This window comes from Lontra canadensis, unplaced genomic scaffold (genome assembly GCF_010015895.1).
Source record: "Lontra canadensis isolate GAN:19392208 unplaced genomic scaffold, GSC_riverotter_1.0 scaffold88, whole genome shotgun sequence".
Classification (NCBI taxonomy): Eukaryota; Metazoa; Chordata; class Mammalia; order Carnivora; family Mustelidae; genus Lontra; species Lontra canadensis.
This window is the reverse complement of record NW_022631082.1, coordinates 8,215,316-8,240,979: the sequence shown is the minus strand read 5'-3', so window position 1 is coordinate 8,240,979 and position 25,664 is coordinate 8,215,316. Positions and strand designations below refer to the sequence as shown.

At 40.0% G+C, this 25,664-nt stretch overlaps 1 protein-coding gene across 1 annotated transcript in view; it reads left to right on the top strand.

Annotated features, from left to right (window-relative positions):
- LOC116882855 (adhesion G protein-coupled receptor E2-like) overlaps positions 1–24,550 on the top strand; it is a 64,707-nt gene extending 40,157 nt beyond the window's left edge. Inside the window, 6 exon segments of the mRNA XM_032883484.1 lie at positions 97–338; positions 14,920–14,986; positions 15,389–15,480; positions 16,466–16,634; positions 16,719–16,829; positions 24,211–24,550. Coding sequence (XP_032739375.1) covers positions 97–338; positions 14,920–14,986; positions 15,389–15,480; positions 16,466–16,634; positions 16,719–16,829; positions 24,211–24,300 — 771 coding nt within the window. The 3' untranslated portion in view covers positions 24,301–24,550.
- Positions 24,551–25,664: the final 1,114 nt, after the last annotated feature.

Genomic DNA, 25,664 nt, shown 5'->3' with positions numbered 1-25,664 from the left:
CATATATATAAGTGTTCTCTCCAATGGCAAAGTATGGGAGAGGTCCTGGGGCCACCCTCCTCCCTGACAGTCCCCCCTCATGATACCTTTCTCTTCCCCCAAGTGCTGTGCGCCATCATTGTGGGTGCCTTACACTATCTCTACCTGGCTTCCTTCACCTGGATGCTGCTGGAGGGTCTGCATCTCTTCCTCACTGCACACAACCTGATGGTGGTCAACTACTCCAGTGTGAGCAGGGTGATGAAGAAGCTCATGTTCCCTGTGGGCTATGGAGTCCCAGCTATAATTGCTGCCATTTCTGCCTCATCCAGGCCTCACCTTTATGGAACACCCACCCAGTAAGTACAAATTCCCACTGTCTTTCCCTTCTCCAACATGACCATGGCCATCATAGAACCAATAGATATTCAATTCTACCAGAACATGATAGACACTGAAAATTCAGTGATCACTCCAAGGACTTCTACCTGATGAAAGACTGCAGTCATTGAAGTGACTGTTTTTTATTTAAGTCCTTAAGATTTAATGATTTTTTGGTTTCTTTAATTTTCATCCCATTTTTAATTTTATTTAAATTCAGTTAGTCAACTTATACTACATCATTAGTTTCATCCCATTTTATATTTTTCTTCTTCAATTTTTTTAATTTAAATTCCAGTCAGTTTACACACATTATTAATAGTAGTTCCAGGTTAGAATTTAGTAATTCACCACTTCCATACAATACCCGTGCTCATCACAAGTGCCCTCCTTAATCTCCATCACACATTTAAACTAACTCCCTACCTACTTCCCTCCATCAACACACAATTTGTTCTCTATAGTTAAGAATCTGCTTTCTGGTTTGCCCCTCTTTCTTCTTTTTCCCACTATGTTCATTTCTTTTGTTTCTTAAATTCCATACATGAATGAAATAATATGCTATTTGTCTTTCTCTGATATGATTTGATTATTTTAAGTATTAATTATGAAGAATACTATAATTGTGTAGTCTAAATTATGTTTTATATTAATAACTATATATAAAATATTAATAATTATAAATAAAATATAGTGATTATAGAGGAGGTGACTACTTTATATCTTTTAGATTTAATTATTTCATTTTTTGTGGGATAGAGAGGCTTTTTTTCTTAGTTTCATGGGCAGAATTTAATGATTCATCAGTAACATGCAACACCCAGAGATCATTACACGAGGTGCTCTTCTTAATGCACATCACACAATTACCCCATCCACCCATCCTCTGCTCCTCCAGCAACCTTCACTTTGTTTCTTTTCTTTTACTTTAAATATTTTTTGAAGTTTTATTTATTTTTTTAATTTCTTTTCAGTGTTCCAGAATTCATTGTTTATGTACCACAACCAGTGTTCCATGCAATACATGCCCTCTATCATCCCCAACACCAGGCTCACCCAACCTCCCACACCCAGCCACTCCAATATGCTCATGTTGTTTCTCAGAGTCCACAGTCTCTCATGGTTCATCTCCCCCTCCAATTTCCCCCAACTCTCTTCTCCTCTCCATCTCCCCATGTCCTCCGTGTTATGCCTTATGCTCCACAAGTAAGTGAAACCATGTGATAATTGACTATCTCTGTTTGACTTATTTCACTCAGCATAATCTCTTCCATTCCCATCCATGTTGATATAAAAGTTGGCTATTCATTCTTTCTGATGGAGGCATAATACTCCATAGTGTATATGGACCACATTTTCCATATCCATTCGTCTGTTGAAGGGCATCATGGTTCTTTCCACAATTTGATGACTGTGGACATTGCTGCTATGAACACTGGGGTACATATGGCCCTTCTTTTCACTCCATCAGTATCTTTGGGGAAATACCCAGTAGTGCAATGTCAGGGTCATAGGGAAGCTCTATTTTTAATTTCTTAAGGAATCCCCAACTATTTTCCAAAGTGGCTGCACCAACTTGCATTCACAGAAACAGTGTAAGAGGGTTCCCCTTTCTCCACATCCTCTCCAACACACGTTGTTTAACGTATTGTTAATTTTGGCCATTCTAACAGGGATGATGTGGTATCTCAATGTGGTTTTAATTTGAATCTCCCTGATGGCTAGTGATGATGAACATTTTTTCATGTGTCTGTTAGCCATTTGCATGTCTTCATTGGAAAAGTGTCTGTTCATATCTTCTGCCTATTTTTTGACATGATTATCTGTTTTTTGAGTGTTGAGTTTGAGAAGTTCTTTATAGATCCTGGATATCAGCCTTTTGTCTATACTGTCATTTGCAAATATCTTCTCCCATTCCATGGGTTGGCTCTTGATTTTGTTGACTGTTTTCTTTGCTATGCAGAAGCTTTTGATCTTGATGAAGTCCCAAAAATTCATTTTTGCTTTTGTTTCCTTTGCATTTGGAGACATATCTTGAAAGAAGTTCCTGTGGATTATGCTGAGTGAAATAAGTCAAGTAGAGAGAGTCAATTGTCATATGGTTTCACTTATTTGTGGAGCATAAAAAATAGCATGAAGAACAATGGGAGATGGAGAGGAGAAGGGAGTTGAAGGAAATTGGAAGGGGAGGTGAACCATGAGAGACTATGGGCTCTGAAAAACAATCTGAGGGTTTTGAAGGGGCAGAGGGTGGGTGGTTGGGGGAACAAGGTGGGGGGTGTTAGAGAGGGCATGGATTGCATGGAGCACTGGGTGTGTTACAAAAACAATGAATATTCTTACACTGCAAAGAAATAAAAAATTTTTAAAAAAGGAAGTTCCTGTGGGTGATATCAAAGAGGTTACTGCCTATATTCTCCTCTAGGATTCTGATGGATTCCTGTCTCACACTGAATCATTTATCCATTTCAAGTTTATCTTTGTGTATGGTGTAAGAAAATGGTGGAGTTTCATTCTTCTACATATAGCTGTCCAATTTTCTGAGCACCATTTATTGAAGAGACTGTCTTTTTTCCACTATACATTGTTTTTTCCTGCTCTGTCCAACATTATTTGACCATAGAGTTGAGGGTTCTTATCCGGGCTCTCTACTCTGTTGAATTGGTCTATATGTCTGTTTTTAATGTCAGCACCATACTGTCTTGGTGATCACAGCCTTGTGGTAAAGCTTGAAATCAGGCAACCTGATGCCCCCAGTTTTGTTTTTCTCTTTCAACATCTCCTTAGCAATTCGGGGTCTCTTCTGGTTCCATACAAATTTTAGGATTGTTTGCTCCAGCTCTTTGAAAAATGCCAGTGGAATTTTGATCAGAATGGCATTGAAAGGATAGATGGCTCTAGGCAGTATGGACATTTTAACAACGTTTATTCTTCTGGTCCATGAACATGGAATGGTCTTCCATCGTTTTGTGTCTTCTTCAATTTCTTTCATGGGTGTTCTGTAGTTCCTCGAGTACAGATCCTTTACCTCTTTGGTTAGGTTTATTCCCAGGTATCTTATGGTTCTTGGTGCTATAGTAAATGGAATCGATTCTCTAATTTCGCTTTCTGTGTTTTCTTTACTGTATAAGAAACCAACTGATTTCTGTACATTGACTTTGTATCCTGCCACATTACTAAATTGCTGTTTGAGTTATAGTAGATTGGGGGTGCAGTCGTTTGAGTTTTCCATATAAAGTATCACATCATCTGGGAAGAGAGAGAGTTTGACTTCTTCATTGCCAATTTGGATACCTTTTATTTCTCTTTGTTGTGTGATTGCTGTTGCGAGGACTTCTAATGCTATGTTGAACAAGAGTGGTGAGAGTGGGCATCCTTGTCATGTTCCTGATCTCAACAGGAAGGCTATCAGCTTTTTCCCATTGAGGATGATATTTGCTGTTGGTCTTTCATAGATAGATTTTATGAAGCTCAGGAATGTTCCCTCCATCCCTATACTTTGAAGCATTTTAATAAGGAATGAATGCTGTATCTTGTCAAATGCTTTTTCTACATCAATTGAGAGGGCCATGTGGTTCTTCTCTCTTCTCTTATTGATTTGTTCTATCATATTGATTGATTTGCAAATGTTGAACTATCCAGGCAACCCAGGGATGAGTCCCACCTGGTCATGGTGGATAATCTTTTTAATGTGCTGTTGGATTCTATTAGCTAGAATCTTGTTGAGAATCTTACCATCCATATTCATCAGTGATATTGGTCTGAAATACTCCATTTTGGTGGCTTCTTTGCCTGGTTTGGGGATCAGGGTAATGCTGGCTTCATAAAAATAATCGGGAAAGTTTCCTTCTGGTTCAATTTTTTGAAACAGCTTCAGGAGAATAGGTGTTATTTCTTCTTTGAAAGTTTGGTAGAATTCCCCAGGGAATCCATCAAGTCCTAGGCGCTTGTTTTTGGGAGGTTTTTAATCACTGCTTCTTGTTGCTATACATTGGGCTATTCAGGTTGTCAATTTCTCTAATTTGGGGAAGTTTGTAGATTTCGAAGAATGCATCCATTTCATCTAGGTTGCTTAGCTTATTTGCATCTGAGTGTTGATAATAACTTCTAATAATTGTTTCTATTTCCTTGGTGTTAGTCATGATATCTCCCTTTTTATTCATAATTTTATTAATTTGGGCTTTCTCTCTTTTCTTTTGGATTAGTTTGGCCAGTGGTTTACTGATCTTATTGATTCTTTCAAAATCCAGATTCGACTTTCATTGATGCATTCTACTGTCTGTCTAGTCTCTATCTCATCGATCTCTGCTCTAATCTGGATTATTTCCCTTCTTGTGTGTGGGGTTGGATTAATTTGTTGTTTATTCTCCAGTTCTTTAAGGTGTAAAGACAGCTGGTGTATTCTGGATTTTTCAATTTTTTTGAGGGAGGCTTGGATGGCTATGTATTTCCCCCTTAGGAGAGCCTTTTCTTTATCCCATAGCTTTTGGACCGAAATGTCTACATTGTCATTGGTTTCCAGGAATTGTTTCAGTTCTTCTTTGATCTCCTGGTTGATCCAAGCATTCTTTTTTTTAATTTTTTTAATCATTTTTTAACTTATTTTCAGCATAACAGTATTCATTGTACTTGTACCACACCCAGTGCTCCATGCAATCCGTGCCCTCTCTAATATCCACCACCTGGTTCCCCAACCTCCCACCCCCCCTTCAAACCCTTCAGAGTGTTTTTCAGAGTCCATAGTCTCTCATGGTTCACCTCCCCTTCCAATTTCCCCCAACTCCCTTCTCCTAACTCCCCATGTCCTCCGTGCTATTTGTTATGTTCCACAAATAAGTGAAACCATATAATTGACTCTCTCATCTTGACTTATTCCACTCAGCATAATCTCTTCCAGTCCCGTCCATGTTGCTACAAAAGTTGGGTATTCCTCCTTTCTGATGGAGGCATAATACTCCATAGTGTATATGGACCACATCTTCCTTATCCATTCGTCCGTTGAAGAGCATCTTGGTTCTGTCCACAGTTTGGCAACCGTGGTCATTGCTGCTATAAACATTGAGGTACAGATGTCCCTTCTTTTCACTACATCTGTATCTTTGGGGTAAATACCCAGTAGTGCAATGGCAGGGTCATAGGGAAGTTCTATTTTTAATTTCTTGAGGAATCTCCACACTCTTCTCCAAAAAGGCTGCACCAACTTGCATTCCCACCAACAGTGTAATTTTCAGCATAACAGTATTCATTGTTTTTGCACCACACCCAGTGCTCCATGCAATCCGTGCCCTCTCTAATACCGACCACCTGGTTCCCCCAACTTCCCACCCCCACCCCTTCAAGACCCTCATATTGTTTTTCAGAGTCCATAGTCTCTCATGGTTCACCTCCCCTTCCAATTTCCCTCAACTCCCTTCTCCTCTCTAACACCCCTTGTCCTCCATGCTATTTGTTATGCTCCACAAATAAGTGAAACCATATGATAATTGACTCTCTCTGCTTGACTTATTTCACTCAGCATAATCTCTTCCAGTCCCATCCATGTTGCTACAAAAGTTGGGTATTCATCCTTTCTGATGGAGGTATCATACTCCATAGTGTATATGGACCACATCTTCCTTATCCATTCATCCGTTGAAGGCATCTTGGTTCTTTCCACAGTTTGGCGGCCGTGGCCATTGCTGCTATGAGCATTGGGGTACAGATGGCCCTTCTTTTCACTCCATCTGTATCTTTGGGGTAAATACCCAGTAGTGCAATGTCAGGGTCATAGGGAAGCTCTATTTTTAATTTCTTGAGGAATCTCCACACTGCTTTCCAAAGTGGCTGCACCAACGTGCATTCCCACCAACAGTGTAAGAGGGTTCCCCTTTCTCCACATCCCCTCCAACACATGTTGTTTCCTGTCTTGCTAATTTTGGCCATTCTAACTGGTGTAAGGTGGTATCTCAATGTGGTTTTAATTTGACTCTCCCTGATGGCTAGTGATGATGAACATTTTTTCATGTGTCTGATAGCCATTTGTATGTCTTCATTGGAAAAGTGTCTATTCATATCTTTTACCCATTTTTTATATGATTGTCTGTTTTGTGTGTGTTGAGTTTGAGGAGTTCTTTATAGATCCTGGATATCAATCTTTTGCATGTACTGTCATTTGCAAATATCTTCTCCCATTCCGTGGGTTGCCTGTTTGTTTTCTTGACTGTTTCCATTACTGTGCAGAAGCTTTTGATTTTGATGAAGTCCCAAAAGTTTATTTTGGCTTTTGTTTCCTTTGCCTTTGGAGACATATCTTGAAAGAAGTTGCTGTGGCTGATATCGAAGAGGTTACTTCCTATGTTCTCCTCTAGGATTCTGATGGATTCCTGTCTCACGTTGAGGTCTTTTATCCATTTCGAGTTTATCTTTGTGTACATTGTAAGAGAATGGTCAAGTTTCATTCTTCTACATATAGCTGTCCAGTTTTCCCAGCACCATTTATTGAAGAGACTGTCTTTATTCCACTGTATATTTTTTCCTGTTTTGTTGAAGATTATTTGACCATTGAGTTGAGGGTCCATATCTGGGCTCTCTACTCTGTTCCACTGGTCTATGTGTCTGTTTTTATGCCAGTACCATGCTGTCTTGATCCAAGCATTCTTAAGCAAGGTGGTCTTTAGCTTCCAGTTGTTTGAATTCCTTCCAAACTTTTCCTTGTGGTTGAGCTCAAGTTTCAAAGCATTGTGATCTGAGAATATGCACGGAATAATCTCAATCTTTTGGTATCAGTTGAGACCTGATTTGTGACACAGTAGGTGGTTTATTCTGGAGAAGGGTCCATGTGCACTCGAGAAGAATGACTATTCTGTTGTTTTAGTGTGGAATGTTCTGTATATATCTATGAGGTCCATCTGGCACAACGTTTCGTTCAATGCTCTTGTTTCTTTATATTGCTTGGATGACCTGTATATTACTGAGAGTGGTGTGTTAAGATCTCCTACTATTAATGTATTCATATCAATATGACTCTTTATCTTGATTAACAGTTTTCTTATGTCATTGGCTGCTCCTATATTGGGGGCATAAATATTTACAATTGTTAGATCTTCTTGGTGTATAGTCCCTTTAAGAATGATGTAGTGTCCTTCTGTATCTCTGACTACAGTCTTTAGTTTAAAATCCAATTTATCTGATATGAGAATCGCTACCCCAGCCTTCTTTTGAGGCCTATTCGCATGAAAGATGCTTCTCTATCCCTTCACTTTCAGTCTGGATGTATCCTTAGGTTCAAAATGGGTCTCTTGTAGACAACATATGGATAGGTCTTGTCATTTTATGCAATCTGCAACCCTGTGTCATTTAATGAGCACATTTAAGCCATTCACATTGAGAGTGATTATTGAGAGATACATTTTTATTGACATCGTGTTACCTTTGAAGTCTTTGTTTCTATAGATTGTCTCCATATATTTCTTTTCAATTATATTCTTGGGTTTTTTCCTCTTTTATAGAACCCCCTTGATATTTCTTGCAGTGCCAGGTTGGTGGTCACATACTGTTTTAAATCTTGCTGCTCCTGGAAGCTCTTTATCTCCCCATCCATTTTGAATGTCAGTCTTGCTGGAGAAAGTATTCTTGCCTGCATGTTCTTCTCATTTAGTGCCCTGAGTACATCTTGCCAGCCCTTTATGTCTTTCCAGATTTCTGTGGACAGGTCTGACGTTATTCTGATTGGCCTTCCCCTGTACCAAAGGAATCTCTTTCCCCTAGCTGCTTTCAAGAGCTCCTGTCTACAATTATGATTCAACATTTTCACAATCAGTGTCTCGAGGTCTTTCTAGATTCCATGATCTTGGGGGGAGACCTTTCTGCCTCTAGTATATGAGCACTGGTGCCATTCGCCAGATTGAGAAAATTTTCATGTAGCATTTGTTCAACTATATCTTCTAGTCTTCTTTATCTCTCCTCCCCCTCAGGGATTCCAATAAATCTGACATTGGATCATTAAGTGGAGTCATTTATTTCCCTAATTCTATTTTCATGTCTTCAAAGTTGTTTGTTCCAGGCTTCCTCCTGATCCTTTTTCTCCATCTGTTTGTCCTTCAGATCACTAATTATATTTTCTGCCTCATTTACCCTAGCTGTTAGAGAATTTAGATTGGATTGGAACTCACTGAGAGCATTAACATCATCCCTGGTGGCTTTCACTTCTGCCTTAATCAATTCTATTTTGTCATCAAAGGCTTGCTCCAACCTAGCTATTGCCTGGATAATTGTTAGCCTGAATTCCCTTTCTGACATACTGTTTATGTCCATATCCAATAGCTCTGATGGAGAGAGCCCTGAATTTTTTCTCCGTTGGGCATTCCTCCTCTTAGTCATTTTGGGAGAGATGGCGGAACAGATGTGTAGCTGAATGTATCAACCTTGGTGCAGACAAGGTGACTCTGGAATGTTTCTGAGCAATCAGAGTCCCTGCCGAAAAGAAAGAAAAAATTAAAAAGAGAGAGAGAGAGAGACAGGGAAAAAAAGAAAAAAACAAAAGAGAAGATACAGCCCAAATGGGCCCCAAAGGTTAGATTTATAAAGTATACAACCAGAAACAGACAAACAAAAAGACCAAGAAAAGTAGATGAGAAAAAAAATGTATAGAAAGAAAGAATCCCTTCAAAATGAACCCCAAGTATAAAATGTATATACTACCAGAACAAAAACAAATACACACAAACACGGACAGAAGAAAAAGATGGGAGGGTTGTTATAAATTCTCAGTGTGGGCAAGAAAGGTTATTTTGGTTCTTCCCGAATGTATCTTGATATCTTTGTTAAAGAACTCAACTTTCCTGAGATAAAGGGGGATTAAAACTGGTTTACATATAGGGGTAGCATTGACTGGGGAAAGGGGACTACCTTGAAACTTATCTCTATATGAATATTTAAAAAATAAATAAATTAAAAAATATAAAAGCAAAAGGAAAACACAGGTTATGTATCAAAAAAGTTCAGGTTAAAAAGTTATGGAATTTAATGTACTGAATATCTCATCGTGATGGTAAATAGGCTAAAAAAATATATTAAAAAATGAAAAGAATGAGAATAGTAGGATCGAATTAAAAATAAAAGTATCTATGAAGTAGTGGTGGTTGTCCTCTTGTTTTTTGTTTTGTTGTTTGTTTTGGTTTGGTTTTTGGCTGGCTTTCTGGGGGAGGGGAGTGCCAGGTGTTCATTCAGGTAGTCCTGCTAGAGTTGAGTCCTCCTACCCCCACCAAGGGGTTGGGCTCTGAGGAAACCGGCTTTTCAGGCTTTCATTCTCTGGATGGTTTGTTTGTTTGTTTGTTTTCTCCCCTTGGCGGCTTTTGGCAGTTCTTTGGCAGTTTAGAGGAAAGCAAACTGCATCCGGACCTCCATCTCAGAGAGAAGCCTCAGTCTGTTCTCCTCTGGATGCTCCAGAGCACATAAGTTCCCCCTATGTCACTGTTAGAGCACCTCCCCAGTCACACTCTCTGGGGTCACAGGAACTCCTGCTTGTACCCAAAACCAGGTAGCCATGGCTACCTGGCCAGGGAAGTCCCAACCAGAGATAGCCCTCTGAGATTTTCATGCTGGCCCAGGCTGGGAGTGTTCAGAATCTCCCAGTCCTATAGACCACCGGCTAGCACCTGCACGGACCTCTCTCAGGGAAGGGTGTGGAGCGTGACTTAGACACTGGTCACACAGCATGCATGCAGAGTGCAAAAAGCTGTTGTTCTATAGAGCGGAGGCTGGCATCCACACCAGATTCCCTCATGGGCGCTGCCACCCTGATGCTCTCAGGCACACCAATGGCTCAGGGACCAAGACCTGGATTCTTTGCTGCACTCTCTGGTTCCACAACAGGATGGCCATCCTGGTCTGTGGGCTAGGTCCCACTCCCTAACCGCCCAATTCCACCAACTCCCCCTTAAGAGCTTTTGCACTTTTTGAGTGCTTTCAACCAGACTCCAAGTTAATGCTGGCCCCCAATCACAGGGCACTCTTGTATTGGGGTATTACTTTCCAATGGGTTGCTTCTGGTGGCTCTCTCCACTTTTGTTTATCTTCCAATGTCAGTCCAATATTCCCACTCCGCTTTACCTGTCCACTGGCATCTTCTGCCTCCGTAGAGATCCAGAAGTGTATTATTCTAATCTCAGGCTGATTTCATGGGTATTCAGAGTTCTTTGGTAGGTAATCAGCTCACTTTAGGAGACCAGGTGAAACAGCACCTCCTACTTCCCTGCCATTTTGTCTCCCCCTTCAGTTTGTTTCTTGTAATTAAGAGTCTTATGGTTTGCCTCCCTCTCTACTTTTATCTTACTTTACTTCTTTTTCCCTTGCCCTATGTTCATCTGTTTTGTTTCTTAAATTCCACATATGACTGAAATCATATGATATTAGTCTTTCTCTGACTGACTTATTTCACTTAGCATAATACCCTCAAGTTACATCCATGTTGGTGCAAATGACAAAATTTCATTCTTTTCAATGATTGAGTAATATTCCAATGTATATATATGTATACCACCTCTACTTTATCCACTCATCCTTCAGTGGACATTTGGGCTCTTTCCATAGTTTGGCTACTATGCACATTGCTGCTATAAACATTGGGATACTAGTGCCCCTTTGAATCACTATGTTTGTATCCCTTGGATAAATACCCAGTAGTACAATTGCTGAGTCATAGGGTAGCTCTATTTTTAACTTTTTGAGGAACCTCCATACTGTTTTCCAGAGCTGTTGCACAAGCTTGTATTCCCACCAACAGTGTAAATGGGTTCCCCTTTCTTCCCATCCTCACCAACTCTGTTGTTTCCTGAGTTGTTAATTTTAGACATTATGACCAGTGTGAGGTGGTATCTCATTGTGGGTTTGATTTGTATTTCCCTGATGACAAGTGATGTGGAGCATTTTTTTTTTAATGTGTCTGTTGGCCATTTGTATGTCTTCATTGGAGAAATGCCTGTTCATGTTTTCTGCCCATTTCTTGACTGGATTCTCTGTTTCTTGGGTTTTGAGTTTGATAAGTTCTTTGTAGATTTTGGCTACTAGCCTTTTATCTAATAAGACATTTGCAAATATTTTCTCCCATTGCATAGGTTGCCTTTCAGTTTTGTTGTTTCCTTTGCTGTGCAAAACACTTTTTATCTTGATAAAGTCCCAATAGTTCAATTTTGCTTTTGTTTCCATTGCCTTTAGAGATGCGTCTAGCAAGAACTTGCTATGGCTGGGATCAAAAAAGTTTCTGCTTGTGTTGTCTTCTAGGATTTTGATCAATTTCTGTCTCACATTTAGGTCTGTCATCCACTTTGAGCTTGTCTTTGTATCTGGTGTAAGAAACTGGTCCACATTCATTCCTCTGCATGTAGCTATCCAATTTTCCCAACACGGTTTGCAAAAGAGACTGTCCCTTTTCCACTGGATATTCTTTCCCACTTTGTTGAAAAATCAATTGATCATAGAGTTGAGGGTCCATTTCTAGGTTCTCTATTCTTCAAATATTTTAAATATTCAGTGTATATTATATAAATGACTATGAATTAGTCAGGTACTAATTTTCTAGCCATTAATCAATTAATAACGACTAATTTACTAATCATTAGTCAATTACTATGCATTAGTAAACATTAATTGAATCTCATATATTCCTATTAATAAAATATTCATTGTATTAATTGAGGGGGTTATTTTAAAATCCAGAAAACAAAATTGACATAAAGGCAGACAATGATTTGTGTAAATTCTTTCTCTATCCTAATTTTAAAATAAACAAATGGTCAGTTGGATGGAAAAATAACTGTGACCACAGCTAAGATGCAAAAATCACTTCTGAGGGGTGCCTGGGTGGCTCAGTGGGTTAAAGCCTCTGCCTTCGGCTCAGGTCATGATCCCAGGGTCCTGGGATCGAGTCCCACATCGGGCTCTCTGCTTGGCAGGGAGCCTGCTTCCTCCTCTCTCTCTGCCTGCCTCTCTACCTACTTGTGATCTCTGTCTGTCAAATAAAGAAATAAAATCTTTTTTAAAAAATCACTTCTGATGTATAATCACTGTACTAAATATTTTTCACGTGTCAGCGCAAATCATCCCCCCAACAACCTGTGCAGTAGAAACTGGTATTGGACCATGTGACAGATGAGGAACTGAGGCACAAGGAGATTAACTAGCATGGCCAAGGTCACACAGCTGGTTGGTGGCAGAACTGGAGTCACATCCAGTCTGGCACTCACACTATGTGCCTATCTTGATGACACAAGTGCTCAGCTGCATCAGCAAGCCCTGGCCATCTGGCGTCCCTAGGGAGTTAAGTATAAAGGTCAACAAACTTTTTCCATAAATGGCCAGATAATCAATATTTCCAGCTTTGTGGTTCCTATGGTCTCTGTGGCAACCACTCAGCTCTGTCCTCAGAGCATAAACAAGGCCATAGACACTTTGGGAGGGATGAGTGTGTGTTCCAGTAAAACCCACTTACAAGAGTAGACAGCAGCTGCTTTCTTTGCCAATGCCTACCTTCGAAGTTTCCCTTTGATGCTTCCTGGTGGGTGCATTTGTCCCTCTCTGACACTTAACTATAGAAAACAGATGTAGGGCTGCTGGAGAGGAGATGTGTGGGAGTATGGGGTAACTAGATGATGGGCATTAAGGAGGGCACTTGAAGTAATGTGCACTGGGTGTTTTATGAAACTGATGAATCACTAAATTCTACCTCTACAACCACTAATACAGTATACACTATGTTGAATTTAAATAAAAAAATTTCAAATACAAACAAAGCAAACAAATTTCAGTTCCTTCAGGGAAACTTCTTCCAACTGTTGGGATTCCTATACCCCAAGAAGATTATGGATCCAGCTACATATCCTCACATATCCTCATAGACGATCATAAAGTTCATCATCTTGATGTTGTCTATTCTCTAATTGTTGATCCTCCAACTTCATTTGTGTCTCCCAGAGGACTGAGACCACTCTAACCTAATCACATCTGGGTCTTCAGAGCCAACTACAGATCCTGACACAAAGGTTACACTTCATATTTGTCCAAAATATATTTTTACTGATTTGATTCCTTTTTTATATTTTTTTATTTTTTTAATTTCTTTTCAATGTTCCAGAATTCATTGTTTATGCACCACACCTAGTGCTCCATGCAATACCTGCCCTCCATAATACCCACCACTAGGCTCAGCCAACCTCCCACCTCTATTCTCTCCAAAACCCTCAGTTTGTTTCTCAGAGCCCACATTCTCTCATGGTTCATTTCCCTCTCCAATTTCCCCCAACTCACTTCTCCTCTCCTTCCCCCATATCCTCCATGTTATTCCTTATGCTCCACAAATAAGTGAAACCATATGATAATTTACTCCCTCTGCTTGACTTATCTCACTCAACATAATCTCCTCCAGTCTTATCCATGTTGATACAAAAGTTGGGTATTCATCCTTTCTGATGTATACATAGTGTACATGGACCATATCTTCTTTATCTATTCATCCATTGAAGGGCATCTTGGTTCTTTCCACAGTTTGGCGACTGTGGCCATTGCTGCTCCCAACATTGGGGTACAGATGGACCTTATTTTCACTACATCTGTATCTTTGGGATAAATATCTAATAGTGCAATTGCAGGAAAAATTCACTTATTTCTGCAAACATTTTAAAGGATGTTCAGCTTATTCCATGTTAACCATTCTGTAGTAAAGTTGTTTTTAAGAAACATAAATTCCTTTCAAGGAGCTCTTTTAAGTCTTAGTCTTCAGAAATGCTGGCAAAAATTCATTTGTTTCTTATGTCAAGCAGAGAGAGTCAATTAACATGTGGTTTTGCTTATTTGTGGAGCATAAAGAAAAACATGAAGGATATGGGGAGATGGAGAGGAGAAGAGAGTTGGGGGAAATTGGAAGGGGAGATGAACCATGAGAGACTGTGGACTCTGAGAAACAATCTGAGGGTTTTGGAAAGAAGAGAGGTGGGAGGTTGGCTGAGCTTGGTGATGGGTACTAAAGAGGGCAGGTATTGCATGGAACACTGGGTGTGGTGCATAAACAATGAATTCTGGAACACTGAAAAAAATTGAAAAAATATTTTTTTAACTTCTCTTATTTCTGCGAACATTTCTGAAGGCCAAGACCTAAAAGAGCTCCTTGAAAGGAATTTATGTGTCTTAAAAACAAGATTATTACAGAATGCTTCACATGGAATAAGCTGAACATACTGAATGTATACAATCTAATGCTTTTGGGGATAAGTATACACCCATAGAACAATGACCACTATCAAAGGCATATACAAAGTTTCAATATTATAAGATAAATAGGGTCGAGATTTCAATTATTAACAATTGTAATTATAGCTGATAGTACTGTATTGTATGCTGAAATTCTGTTATGAGGATAGATCTTATGTCCAATGTTCTTACACAACAGCAACAGTAAAATAATACTAATTAATAACAATGATGAAGGGGGCAGGAGGAAACATTAGGAGGGGAATGGTATGTTTATTTATCAATCCTTTATCCATAAAGGCCCATGTTTTCTTGCATGTCTTCTTATCTTTCTCGTAGATGTTGGCTCCACACAGACAAAGGATTCATATGGACATTCCTTGGCCCCATCTGCTCTATCTGCTCTGTGAGTAATGGATGACATCAGAGAAGCCCACTTGCCCAACCAAGGGTCATTCAAAAATCAGGTGTATCAGGAGGGTGACAGACTGGGTGAGCAATCATTCCAGTTGGCCCAGGACGGATGAGGGGCTCCCAGGAGGTGGGAATTCCCACTGTAAAACCAGGAATCAGGTGTTTCCTGAGACGTAGCACTTCCAGTGCTAAAACTTGAGATTCCCATGCAAACTCAATTGAAGTGGTCACTGAAGTTACAGGACAAACATGGGCCTGATTTAGGGGGTGTTTGGTCTGTTTCTCTAGGACTGTTATGAAACACAAAAGCTTCTTCCTTGCCACATTAGCAGCTGGATGAGCTAGGATTTTCCAAATGTGGAGTGTAGTTAAAATGCCTGTGGGTTTTCTGCAGATTAATTTGGCTTTCTTTCTGATGACCTTTTGGATTGTGACAAACAAGCTCTCCTCACTCAACAGTGACATGTCCACCCTCCAGAACACAAGGTGGGGATGGGTCACAGGGGCACACCGTGCCCCAGAAAGAACATTGCCCTCACGCCTCCAAGGCTCTGGTATCCCTTCATAGAACTCGTGAGGGGATAGGAAGACAGAAGGGCAGCAACCCTCCTTGGCAGCCAGCTCAGATTCTGTGGTTTGTTGCTGACACCCATACCAAAAATATTCCATCTGTGCACAACCTCAACAAACTACTTCAGCTGCAAAGAGAATTGACTTTGTTCTGATAAGCAGAGATTGCTATCAGGGATCTATGAAAAAGATCCTGTGAACATTCACATCCTTATAACACACTCAAGAAATAACATAACAGTTATTTTCAAGAAATAACATAACAGCACACCCTACCATGCCGACACCTTCATGCATGCTCTGCCCTCTGTTTTCCTCTTCTCTTGCCCCTGGTGGACTTAGCTTCATCATCCTCATATCACATCCTCTAAGAGTTTGGGGATGTCCTCTGCTTTCCTCAACTTTACACAGAATCAATGGCCTCTATTCCGGGCAAAGCATATCCTGGCTCAGTTCATGGAGAGGGTGAGGACAGGAACAGCCCTGGATGGAAAGAAGTACCTCACTTTGCAAATGTTACAAGTGATCATTTGTTCTTGTCTTTCCACCAGATTTTAAGGTCTGTAAGAACAGAGGTCTTGTTCTTTGTTCTTTTGAATGCCCTAGCCCCAGCCTAGAGCCAGGTGCATAGAATATTCTCAGTAAAGTCAGTTGAACAAAATTAGGGATCTTCATGAAACATCATGATCTTTTCAAGACTCACATTCTTGAGTGTCAACATTATCCCCAGCCCTAGTCAAATGCCATCCTGGACCCAAATAGTTTTTCTCTTTAGGAAATCATTGACAACAAAGGTCAAAGTTGATCACAGCTCAGTCAGAAGCATCATGGAGTGAACATGAAACCAGCCCTGGTTGTGTTGCACTGGATGCATCCTGACCTCCTTCCTCCTCCTACCCAGGATACTAACATTTAAAGCCACAGTTCAGCTGCTCATCTTGGACTTCACATGGTGTCTGGGCATCCTGAAGGTGGGTCCAGCTGCCCATATCATGGCTTACCTCTTCACTATCATCAACAGCCTGCAGGGAGTCTACATCTTCCTGGTGTACTGCATCCTCAGTCAGCAGGTACTACTTTCCAGTTCCTACCCAGGACCCTTACTATCCTCACTCCCTTCAGTGAGCTGACCCAGGCATTCTCTGACTCTACAGGTCCAGGAACAATACAAGAAATGGTTCAAAGGGATAAGGAAAACAAAAGCTGAGTCTGAGAAGTACATGCTGTCAAGTGGGACCATGTCTGATACCTCCAAACACAGTGTGGTAAGATTATGCAGTGTTCCCAGAACACTTCACTAACAAGTCCTCTTCAGAAGCTCATCCCTGCCTCACTGGACAACCTGGGTATATAGCAGGTAACGCTATTGGATGGTTCACTCTTAGTTTACCCTTGGACATACCTGAGGTCACTTCTCTGTCTTAAAAGGATGTCTTCCTATACTTATACTTATTGAGGTTCTATGCTCACATTGACCCTTGCAAAAGACTGCCCTCTTTCCCCAAAATTGTAGAACATCCACTTTGTGTGACATGTTGCATATGGTTTCTAATTGTACTTGGTTAGAAGATACAAAAGACAGTTACTTATAAGCAGAGAAGGAGGCTTGGTCAGCTAAATAATTAGGAATTAATGATCTGGAGCAGTAATGCACAAACTGCAGTCACCGCCCATTCTTTATTCCAGGTCACTCTGGAAAGAAAGTTAAACTCAGAGGGTTTATGTCAATTATGCAAGGTCTTCAGCCTCCCTTACTTTTCCCCAACTTCAGGGCCCCCCCACCCTCCCTGGAAAATCATCTGCCCATCTCTGCACCACTTGCTTGTCCTCCTTCTAAAACTGTTCCTTCCCAAATGCTCTACTCATCAAAATCTCATCCCTCAAACTCTTTCCTATTCCCAGCAGATGTTCTTACTGACTTCTTCATATAGAAAACATGAGTCAGCAGTAAGAAACAAGGTTAATTTTGAACTCTCAAAAACACCAGCCATTTGGCATCTTGTTCATTGTCTCCTCATTCCACCTTGTCACCACAGATAGAAAAAATATGCTTCCTACCTTTTATGGTTAATCCCTCCACCTGCACTTCTCCTGACTTCTCAGTTAGTTTACATTACTGATCACACAATTTCTCTCCAATATATGTGGTCTCGTGTCCTCAATAACATCCTTTCCACCTGCATTGCAACATGTTAAATCTCTGAGTCTGAAGTATTAATGTTATATGTTTGATCCTCCTTCTTCTTCCTCCAGATGTTCAAACCTAGATTTTACCTCCATCATTCTACCAGAAGAGATATCTCTTTGGCCTCCAATGTTCTCCACTTTTAAATATCTTTCGGTCCTCTTAGGTTTCTTGGTAGGAGTTGGTAATCTTGGGAGGACTGGATGCTGTTTGCCTCCTCTATTTTGAAATACTCCTCTTGTGTGTCTGGCTTCTATGACTCAACATTCTCTGGAAAACTTGCTAACTTTCTCCCTGAGCTTTCTTTATATTCTTTATATTTCAACTATGCTAACTGACTTCATTCTAAAAACACTTCTGTTCTCATAGATTTCATAAGAATCTCAAGATTTTATGATGTATGTAGATTAATGTTTAGGAAGGTTAATGAGTACATTTCAAAGTGTACGTCATGCCTGTGTATTGGAGGAGGCAGTCATGGGATATGGGGGAGATTTTTCTGACTTTGCTGTATATATACACTGTTAACATTATTTAAAAAGAGAATATTCACATATTTTTTATTGAAAATAAAAAGAAAATTTTTCGTTGCTGCAAAGCACAAGAAAGAAATTCACATGACGTGGATAACTATCTACTTTTCACTTTAAAGTGTTCACATCTAGAAGGGCCTTCTCCAGATTATGGGGGCAATGCACTTTTCTTGGTGTGTTTATATTTTCTATATCAGTTACTTTCGAAGCAATCTTTTTCCCTAGAAACCATTAATTCTCCACAAGACATAGACTTTCCTTTGGATCTAGGTAAAGAGGAAGAGTGAACAACATCCAGTCACCCGCAATATGGAAATATGATCTCACTTCACTATGTGGAAGTCCCTAGCTGCTTCCTGAAGCAGACAGTATACAGTACTGTTCCCAACATGCAAATACCCCCGCAAAAAAAGTCCCTTCCCACCAAAAAAAAACCTACAAAACAAAGTCCCAAACAGAAATCCCAGACTGACCTTCTAGCACACTCAGGATGTTTTAGCAGCTGGGAAATTCAGTTTGTATTGGGCTGAGTTCAAATATTCAGCTGTTTCCAAAGATATTTGCTGTTTATTACACTGTGGATAAACTATTTTATATCATATGTCTTAGCTTCCTCATTTCAAAGCCCTCTCAGTATTCTACCTGACTCTTTCCAGCACGGCTTCCAATTTCTCCCACCTAGCTCCTCCATGACCCCACCCCTCTTCTCACCATCGGGCCCACACCTTCTCTCATCAGGACCCCTCAACCATTCTGGCTCATCCCTCTGGCCCACAAAAGTCTCCACCATTCTCTGACTCTCTCCAATTCCTTTCCAGCCCATTCTTCCAATTTCTCATATATCCCACATGCAGAATTCCTACTTTCCCAGCTTCATAGACTTCCCAACACCCAAGCCTTGGATTACTGACCATGTTCCTGGATTCCTGGCCACCCAATATTGAAATTTCAATTCCACTTACGGCAGATCAATGGTCTTGGATCTCCAGGTACAGGAAGCAAGGGGTTCTGGTACCCAGCCTCCTGTAGTCACAAACTTCCAGTTCCCATATTCTAAGGTTTCCAACTTCCAGGAATCAACCACAAAGGGCTGAGACCCAGCTAAGAAAGTTCTTCTTCATCCAGGGCAATGCATGCCATCTTCTCTGCTCTTAAAAGCCTCAAAGCCCAAAGAGCCCAAAGGGCATGATGACCTAATTGTGTTTGTTGAAGCATTGGAAGGCAGAAAAACACAAGCCACTCAAGTGAACCATCAATAGGGAATGAAAAGCTATTTTGGTTTTAAGGAATGTTAGTTCATGGACACAAAGACCAAATCACTCTACCTATGTTGACATGGAAAAATCTCCATGTACAAGTGGTTAGGTATCCATAACAAAATACTGTATAATTTTAAAACCTTAGAATTATTCACAGTTTAATCTTTATGCAGATATGATCTTATCTAACTTTTCATAATTAAGTTATAGATTCTAGTTTGGCAGAACAAATTATAACTTGTTGGTATTAGAGAATACTTATTCAACGGAGGTTAGGTCAAGGTGAAGATCCATCAGATATCTCTTGTGTTTGAGGTGTTATGTTTTTAACAAAATGTATGCATGTTTTTACTTGTTATCAAAAACAAAGTTTTAGGGCACATGGGTGGGTAAGTTGGTTAAATGATTGTCTTTGGTTCAGATGATGATCCTGGAGTCACAGGACTGAGTGCCACCTGGGGCTCCCTGCTACAGGGAGGCTGCTTCTCTCTCTGACCTTCCCTCCATTATGCGCTCTCTCTCTCTCTCTCTTTTTTTCTCTCTCAAAAAAAATTTTTTGGGGCACCTGGGTGGTGCAGTGGGTTAAGCCTCTGCCTTTGGCACAGGTCATGATCTCAGGGTCTTGGGATCGAGCCCCACATTGGGCTCTTGGCTCAGCAGGGAACCTGCTTCCCCCTCTCTCTCTGCCTGCCTCCTGTGTCTCTCGGGCAAATAAATAAATAAAATATTTAATAAATACATAAATTTTGGAATATTTTAAATAAGGTGCCCTCTCCTGATAAAGACAAGAATACCATTGCTAAAAAGCAAAATATAAGCAACAGCAATTAGACAACAAAGAGAAATAAAAGGTATCCAAATTGGCAATGAAGAAGTCAAACTCTCTCTTCGCAGATGATATGGCTCTTTATATGGAAAACCCAAAAGACTCCACCCCCAAATTATTGGAACTCATACAGAAATTCAGTAACGTGGCAGGATACAAAGTCAATGTACAGAAATCAGTGGCTTTCTTATACACTAACAATGAAAATACAGAAAGGGACATTAGAGAATCGATTCCATTTACTATAGCACCAAGAACAATAAGATACCTAGGAATAAACCTAACCAAAGAGGTAAAAGATCTGTACTTGAGGAACTATGGAACACCCATGAAAGAAATTGAAGATGGCACAAAAAGATGGAAGACCATTCCATGCTCTTGGATCGGAAGAATGAACATTGTTAAAATGTCTCTACTGCCTAGAGCAATCTATACTTTTAATGCCATTCTGATCAAAATTCCACCGGTATTTTTCAAAGACCTGGAGCAAATAATCCTAAAATTTGTATGGAACCAGAATAGACCCCGAATCACTAAGGAAATGTTGAAAAACAAAAACAAAACTGGCGGCATCACGTTACCTGATTTCAATCTTTACTACAAAGCTGTGATCACCAAGACAGCATGCTACTGGCATAAAAACAGACAAATACACCAGTGGAACAGAGTAGAGAGCCCAGATATGGACCCTCAACTCTATGGTCAGTTAATCTTCGACAAAACAGGAAAAAATATACAGTGGAATAAAGACAGTCTCTTCAATAAATGGTGCTGGGAAAACTGGACAGCTATATGTAGAAGAATGAAACTCGACCATTCTCTTACACCATACACAAAGATAAACTCAAAATGGATAAAAGACCTCAACGTGAGACAGGAATCCATCAGAATCCTAGAGTAGAACATGGGCAGCAACCTCTTCGATATCAGCTACAGCAACTTCTTTCAAGATATGTCTCCAAAGGCAAAGGAAACAAAAGCCAAATAAACTTTTGGGACTTCATCAAGATCAAAAGCTTCTGCACAGCAAAGGAAACAGTCAACACAAGAAAGAGGCAACCCACGGAATGGGAAAAGATATTTGCAAATGACAGTACAGACAAAAGGTTGATATCCAGGATCTATAAAGAACAACTCAAACTCAACAAACACAAAACAGACAATCATATCAAAAAATGGGCAGAAGATATGAACAGACACTTCTCCAATGAAGACATACAAATGGCTATCAGACACATGAAAAAATGTTCATCATCACTAGCCATCAGGGAGATTCAAATTAAAACCACATTGAGATACCACCTTACACCATTTAGAATGGCCAAAATTAGCAAGACAGGAAACAACATGTGCTGGAGGGGATATGGAGAAAGGGAACCCTCTTACACTGTTGGTGGGAATGCACGTTGGTGCAGTCACTTTGGAAAGCAGTGTGGAGATTCCTCAAGAAATTAAAAATAGAGCTTCCCTATGACCCTGACATTGCACTACTGGGTGTTTACCCCAAAGATACAGATGTAGTGAAAAGAAGGGCCATCTGTACCCCAATGCTCATAGAAGCAATGGCCACAGTCGCCAAACTGTGGAAAGAAACAAGATGCCCTTCAACGTACAAATGGATAAGGAAGATGTGGTCCATATACACTATGGAGTATTATTCCTCCATCAGAAAGGATGAATCCCCAACTTTTGTAGCAACATGGATGGGACTGGAAGAGATTATGCTGAGTGAAATAAGTCAAGCAGAGAGAGTCAATTATCACATGGTTTCACTTATTTGTGGAGCATAACAAATAGCATGGAGGACATGGGGAGATGGAGAGGAGAAGGGAGTTGAGGGAAATTCGAAGGGAAGGTGAACTATGAGAGACTATGGACTCTGAAAAACAATCTGAGGGTTTTGAAGGGGCAGAGGGTGGGAGGTTGGGGGAGCCAGGTGGTGGGTATTATGGAGGGCACATATTGCATGGAGCACTGTGTGTGGTGCAAAAACAATGAATACTGTTACACTGAGAAGAAATAAAAAAATGAACATTTTGAGCTTCTCATTAAAAAAAATAAAAAAATAAAAAGCAAAATATATGCATAACATATTCCAACTCTAAATCTTAATTAGTTCTCTGCCCACAACACTTCTTGAAATTCCTGATGTATATGGAACATCTGGTATCTCTTCTTAAGCTGTGGATTCTGAGTGAGTAGCCATAGGACATTTACCTTTGTAAATGGTAAGCAGGACTTGGGGAACAATCCCATGGTATCCATGTTAAATACTCATTTCAAAATACTTTGAAAGCCCATACCTGAATTGGGTCACAATTCCTTATGCTACCTCCAAGCTCAACCCCATGGAATGGAAACAAAAAAGAAGAGGTACAGAAAAAAGAAGGGGTACCAGAAAGAAGAGGTACCAGAAAGAATAAAGCAGTCATTATTTAGAGAAGGCATGTTTGTCTGCTGAGAAAGCTTCGGAGAATTCACTGGGAAATACTGACAGTCTAATCACATCTGGATAGCAAGGTCAACATTCAAGATGCAATGGTTTTCCTATCAAAGGAAAAACTTTAAAATGCAAAAGCCCAGTGTTGGGTATCAAGGAGGGAACATATTGCCTGGAGCACTGGGTGTTATACTCAAACAATGAATCATGGAACACTACATCAAAAACTAATGATGTGCTGTATGGTGACTAACATAACAATAAATTTTAATAATAAAATTTAAAAATTAAAATAAATATAATCAATTAATTAATTAAATTTAAAAATAAAATAAAATTTAAAACTAAAACTTCTAAGTACCTGAGAACTTAGTGTAGTTTCTCAAGAAGAAAACTGTCAAATGTAAAATAAGAAATAAGAAATCATAACCTAGAGAAAGAGTTATGTTGGTGGGGTGGAGAAGTCTTCATATTATTAAGAAGCTATTATTTCCAGGGACACCTGGGTGGCTCAGTTGGTTAAGACACTGCCTTTGGCTCGGATCATGACCCCAGGGTCCTGGGATCAGGTCCCTCATTGGGCTCCTTGCTCAGCGGGGAGCCTGCTTCTCTCGCTGCCTCTGCCTGCCTCTCTGCCTGCTTGTGTGTTCTCTCTCTCTCTCTCTCTCTTTTGGCCAAATAAATAAAATATTTTTTAAAAAGAAGCTATTATTTCCAAACCATGAGAGACTTGACTTGAGAAACAAACTGAGGGTTTAGGATGGGAGGAGGAATGGGGGCTTGGGCGGGTCTGGTGGTGGGTATTAAGGAGGGCATGTATTGCATGGAGCACTGGGTGTGGTGCACAAACAATAAATCTTGGAACACTGAAAAATAAAATTAAATTTAAAAAATAAAAAATTAAACTACAAAAAAATACTGAAGCACATTTACTCTTAGTTATAATTTTTCAGTTCCACAAAGACTATGAATTCTGTGGTGCCTGAGTGGCTCAGTCAGTTAAGCATCTGCCTTCAGCTCAGGTCATGATCCCAGGGTCCTGGGATCCAGCCCCATGTCCGGTTTCCTGCTCAGTGGGAGTCTGCTTGTCCCTCTCCTTCTGCCCTTCCTCTCTCTGCTCCTGCTCTCTTCTTGTGTGCTCTCTCTCACACACAAATAAATGGATAAAATAGTTTTTTAAAAAAGAAGTTATTTCCAAACTCATCAGTCAATGCAATCACAATAAAAATCCCAAGACATTTTTTGGAATTTAGTAAACTAGCCATAAACTGTGTATAGAAGAAAAAATGTGACAGAAGTGACAGTTCACTTGAAGAATAGGTGAACAGGTGCTCACAATGGCCTATTTCTACTCTCTACTTTGTCTTGACCAAACATTAATCAGGTCTCTCTCTTTCCTACAGGCCCCTGAATTCTGTTTACCCTCAAATCTGAGCAAGTACCAAAAAAGTGGAACATACCCTTCCCATCAACCTTTCCTGGGAATTGGCTGACCACAGCAAGACCCTCTTTTTGTCACAACACACTGATGATTTCCCCTTATTTGTCCAGCTTCCCCTCCAAAAATGCTGCTTATTCTGTCTGCTTCCTCCTTTACCCTATAAAATAAAAACATTTTTCTGTATTTTGAGATGCTCATCGATTTCTGAGATCAGAAACTTCTCCCTGCTGCAATAGTCCTTCTAAGTAACTTGTCTCTTTATTCAAGCCCAGATTTAAATTTATTGGACATAAAACACAGAAATTGCCTCATAATATCTATAAAAGCAAAACCATGGCATTTCTTAATGTGTGGTAATGTTCCAGGAATAGAAGTTGATTCTATGAATCAAAATAAAGGACACATCACATATAGCAATGTAACATTTCATAAAAATGACATTTCAAATCAGTGTGTGAAGCATTGCATGTGAAGTCAGGGAAGTCACAGATTTCCTCAATAAATGGTGTCAGGACAACAGCCTATTCATTTAGAACAAATTATTTACTGAACAAATTCCAGGCATATTAAAATCTACTAAAATTATTAGAATATTGGAAAATGAGGGGCAATCTCCTAGGCAAGCTTAAAGCAAAATGCGTATATTCAATAATTGAAAACCTGGACCAAAATAAAATTGTAAGTTTATAGTGATACCACCCCTAACTCATCTTTATTAGGATTGTAATAGGATTGATGTTTACCCTGTTCGTTATCCATGTGAGCATGGACATGCAGAATCATCAAGTGGCATGGGTTTTCCAAGATACCCCCCAAAGCCGTACAATGAACAGGGTGTGCAAGTCATTGAGGACCTACCACAGCAGGTGACTTTTCGACTGATGCATATTCAGTGTCTGTCCCACCTGCCAACTTGTTTGCAGAGTCCCATCCCTGGGGAGGTCCTGAGATAGGCCAGTCTATTAGCCATCAGAGTCCAGTTTGGAAGGGGCGGCTGGATTGTATCTGATTACAATCTATTCTTCTGATTCCTAGGGCTCCTGTTAAGAAAAAGACAAGGGTGAATCAAGAGAGTCTAAGAGGAGGTGAACCATGAGAGACTATGGACTCTGAAAAACAATCTGAGGGTTTTGAAGGGGTGGGAGTGAGACGTTGGGGGAACCAGGTGGTGGATATTGGAGAGGGCACAGATTGCATGGAGCCCTGAGTGTGGTGCAAAAACAATGAATACTGTTACACTGAAAATAAATTTAAAAAATTAAAAAAAAAAAAAAGAGGGACTATGACTAGGGGTACCTGGCTGGCTAAGTAGGTCGAGCATGTGACACTTGATCTTGGGCTGGTCATTTCAACCACCACATTGGGTAAAATAAATAAATAAATAAATAAATAAATAGTGTGAAGAGACATTTCATA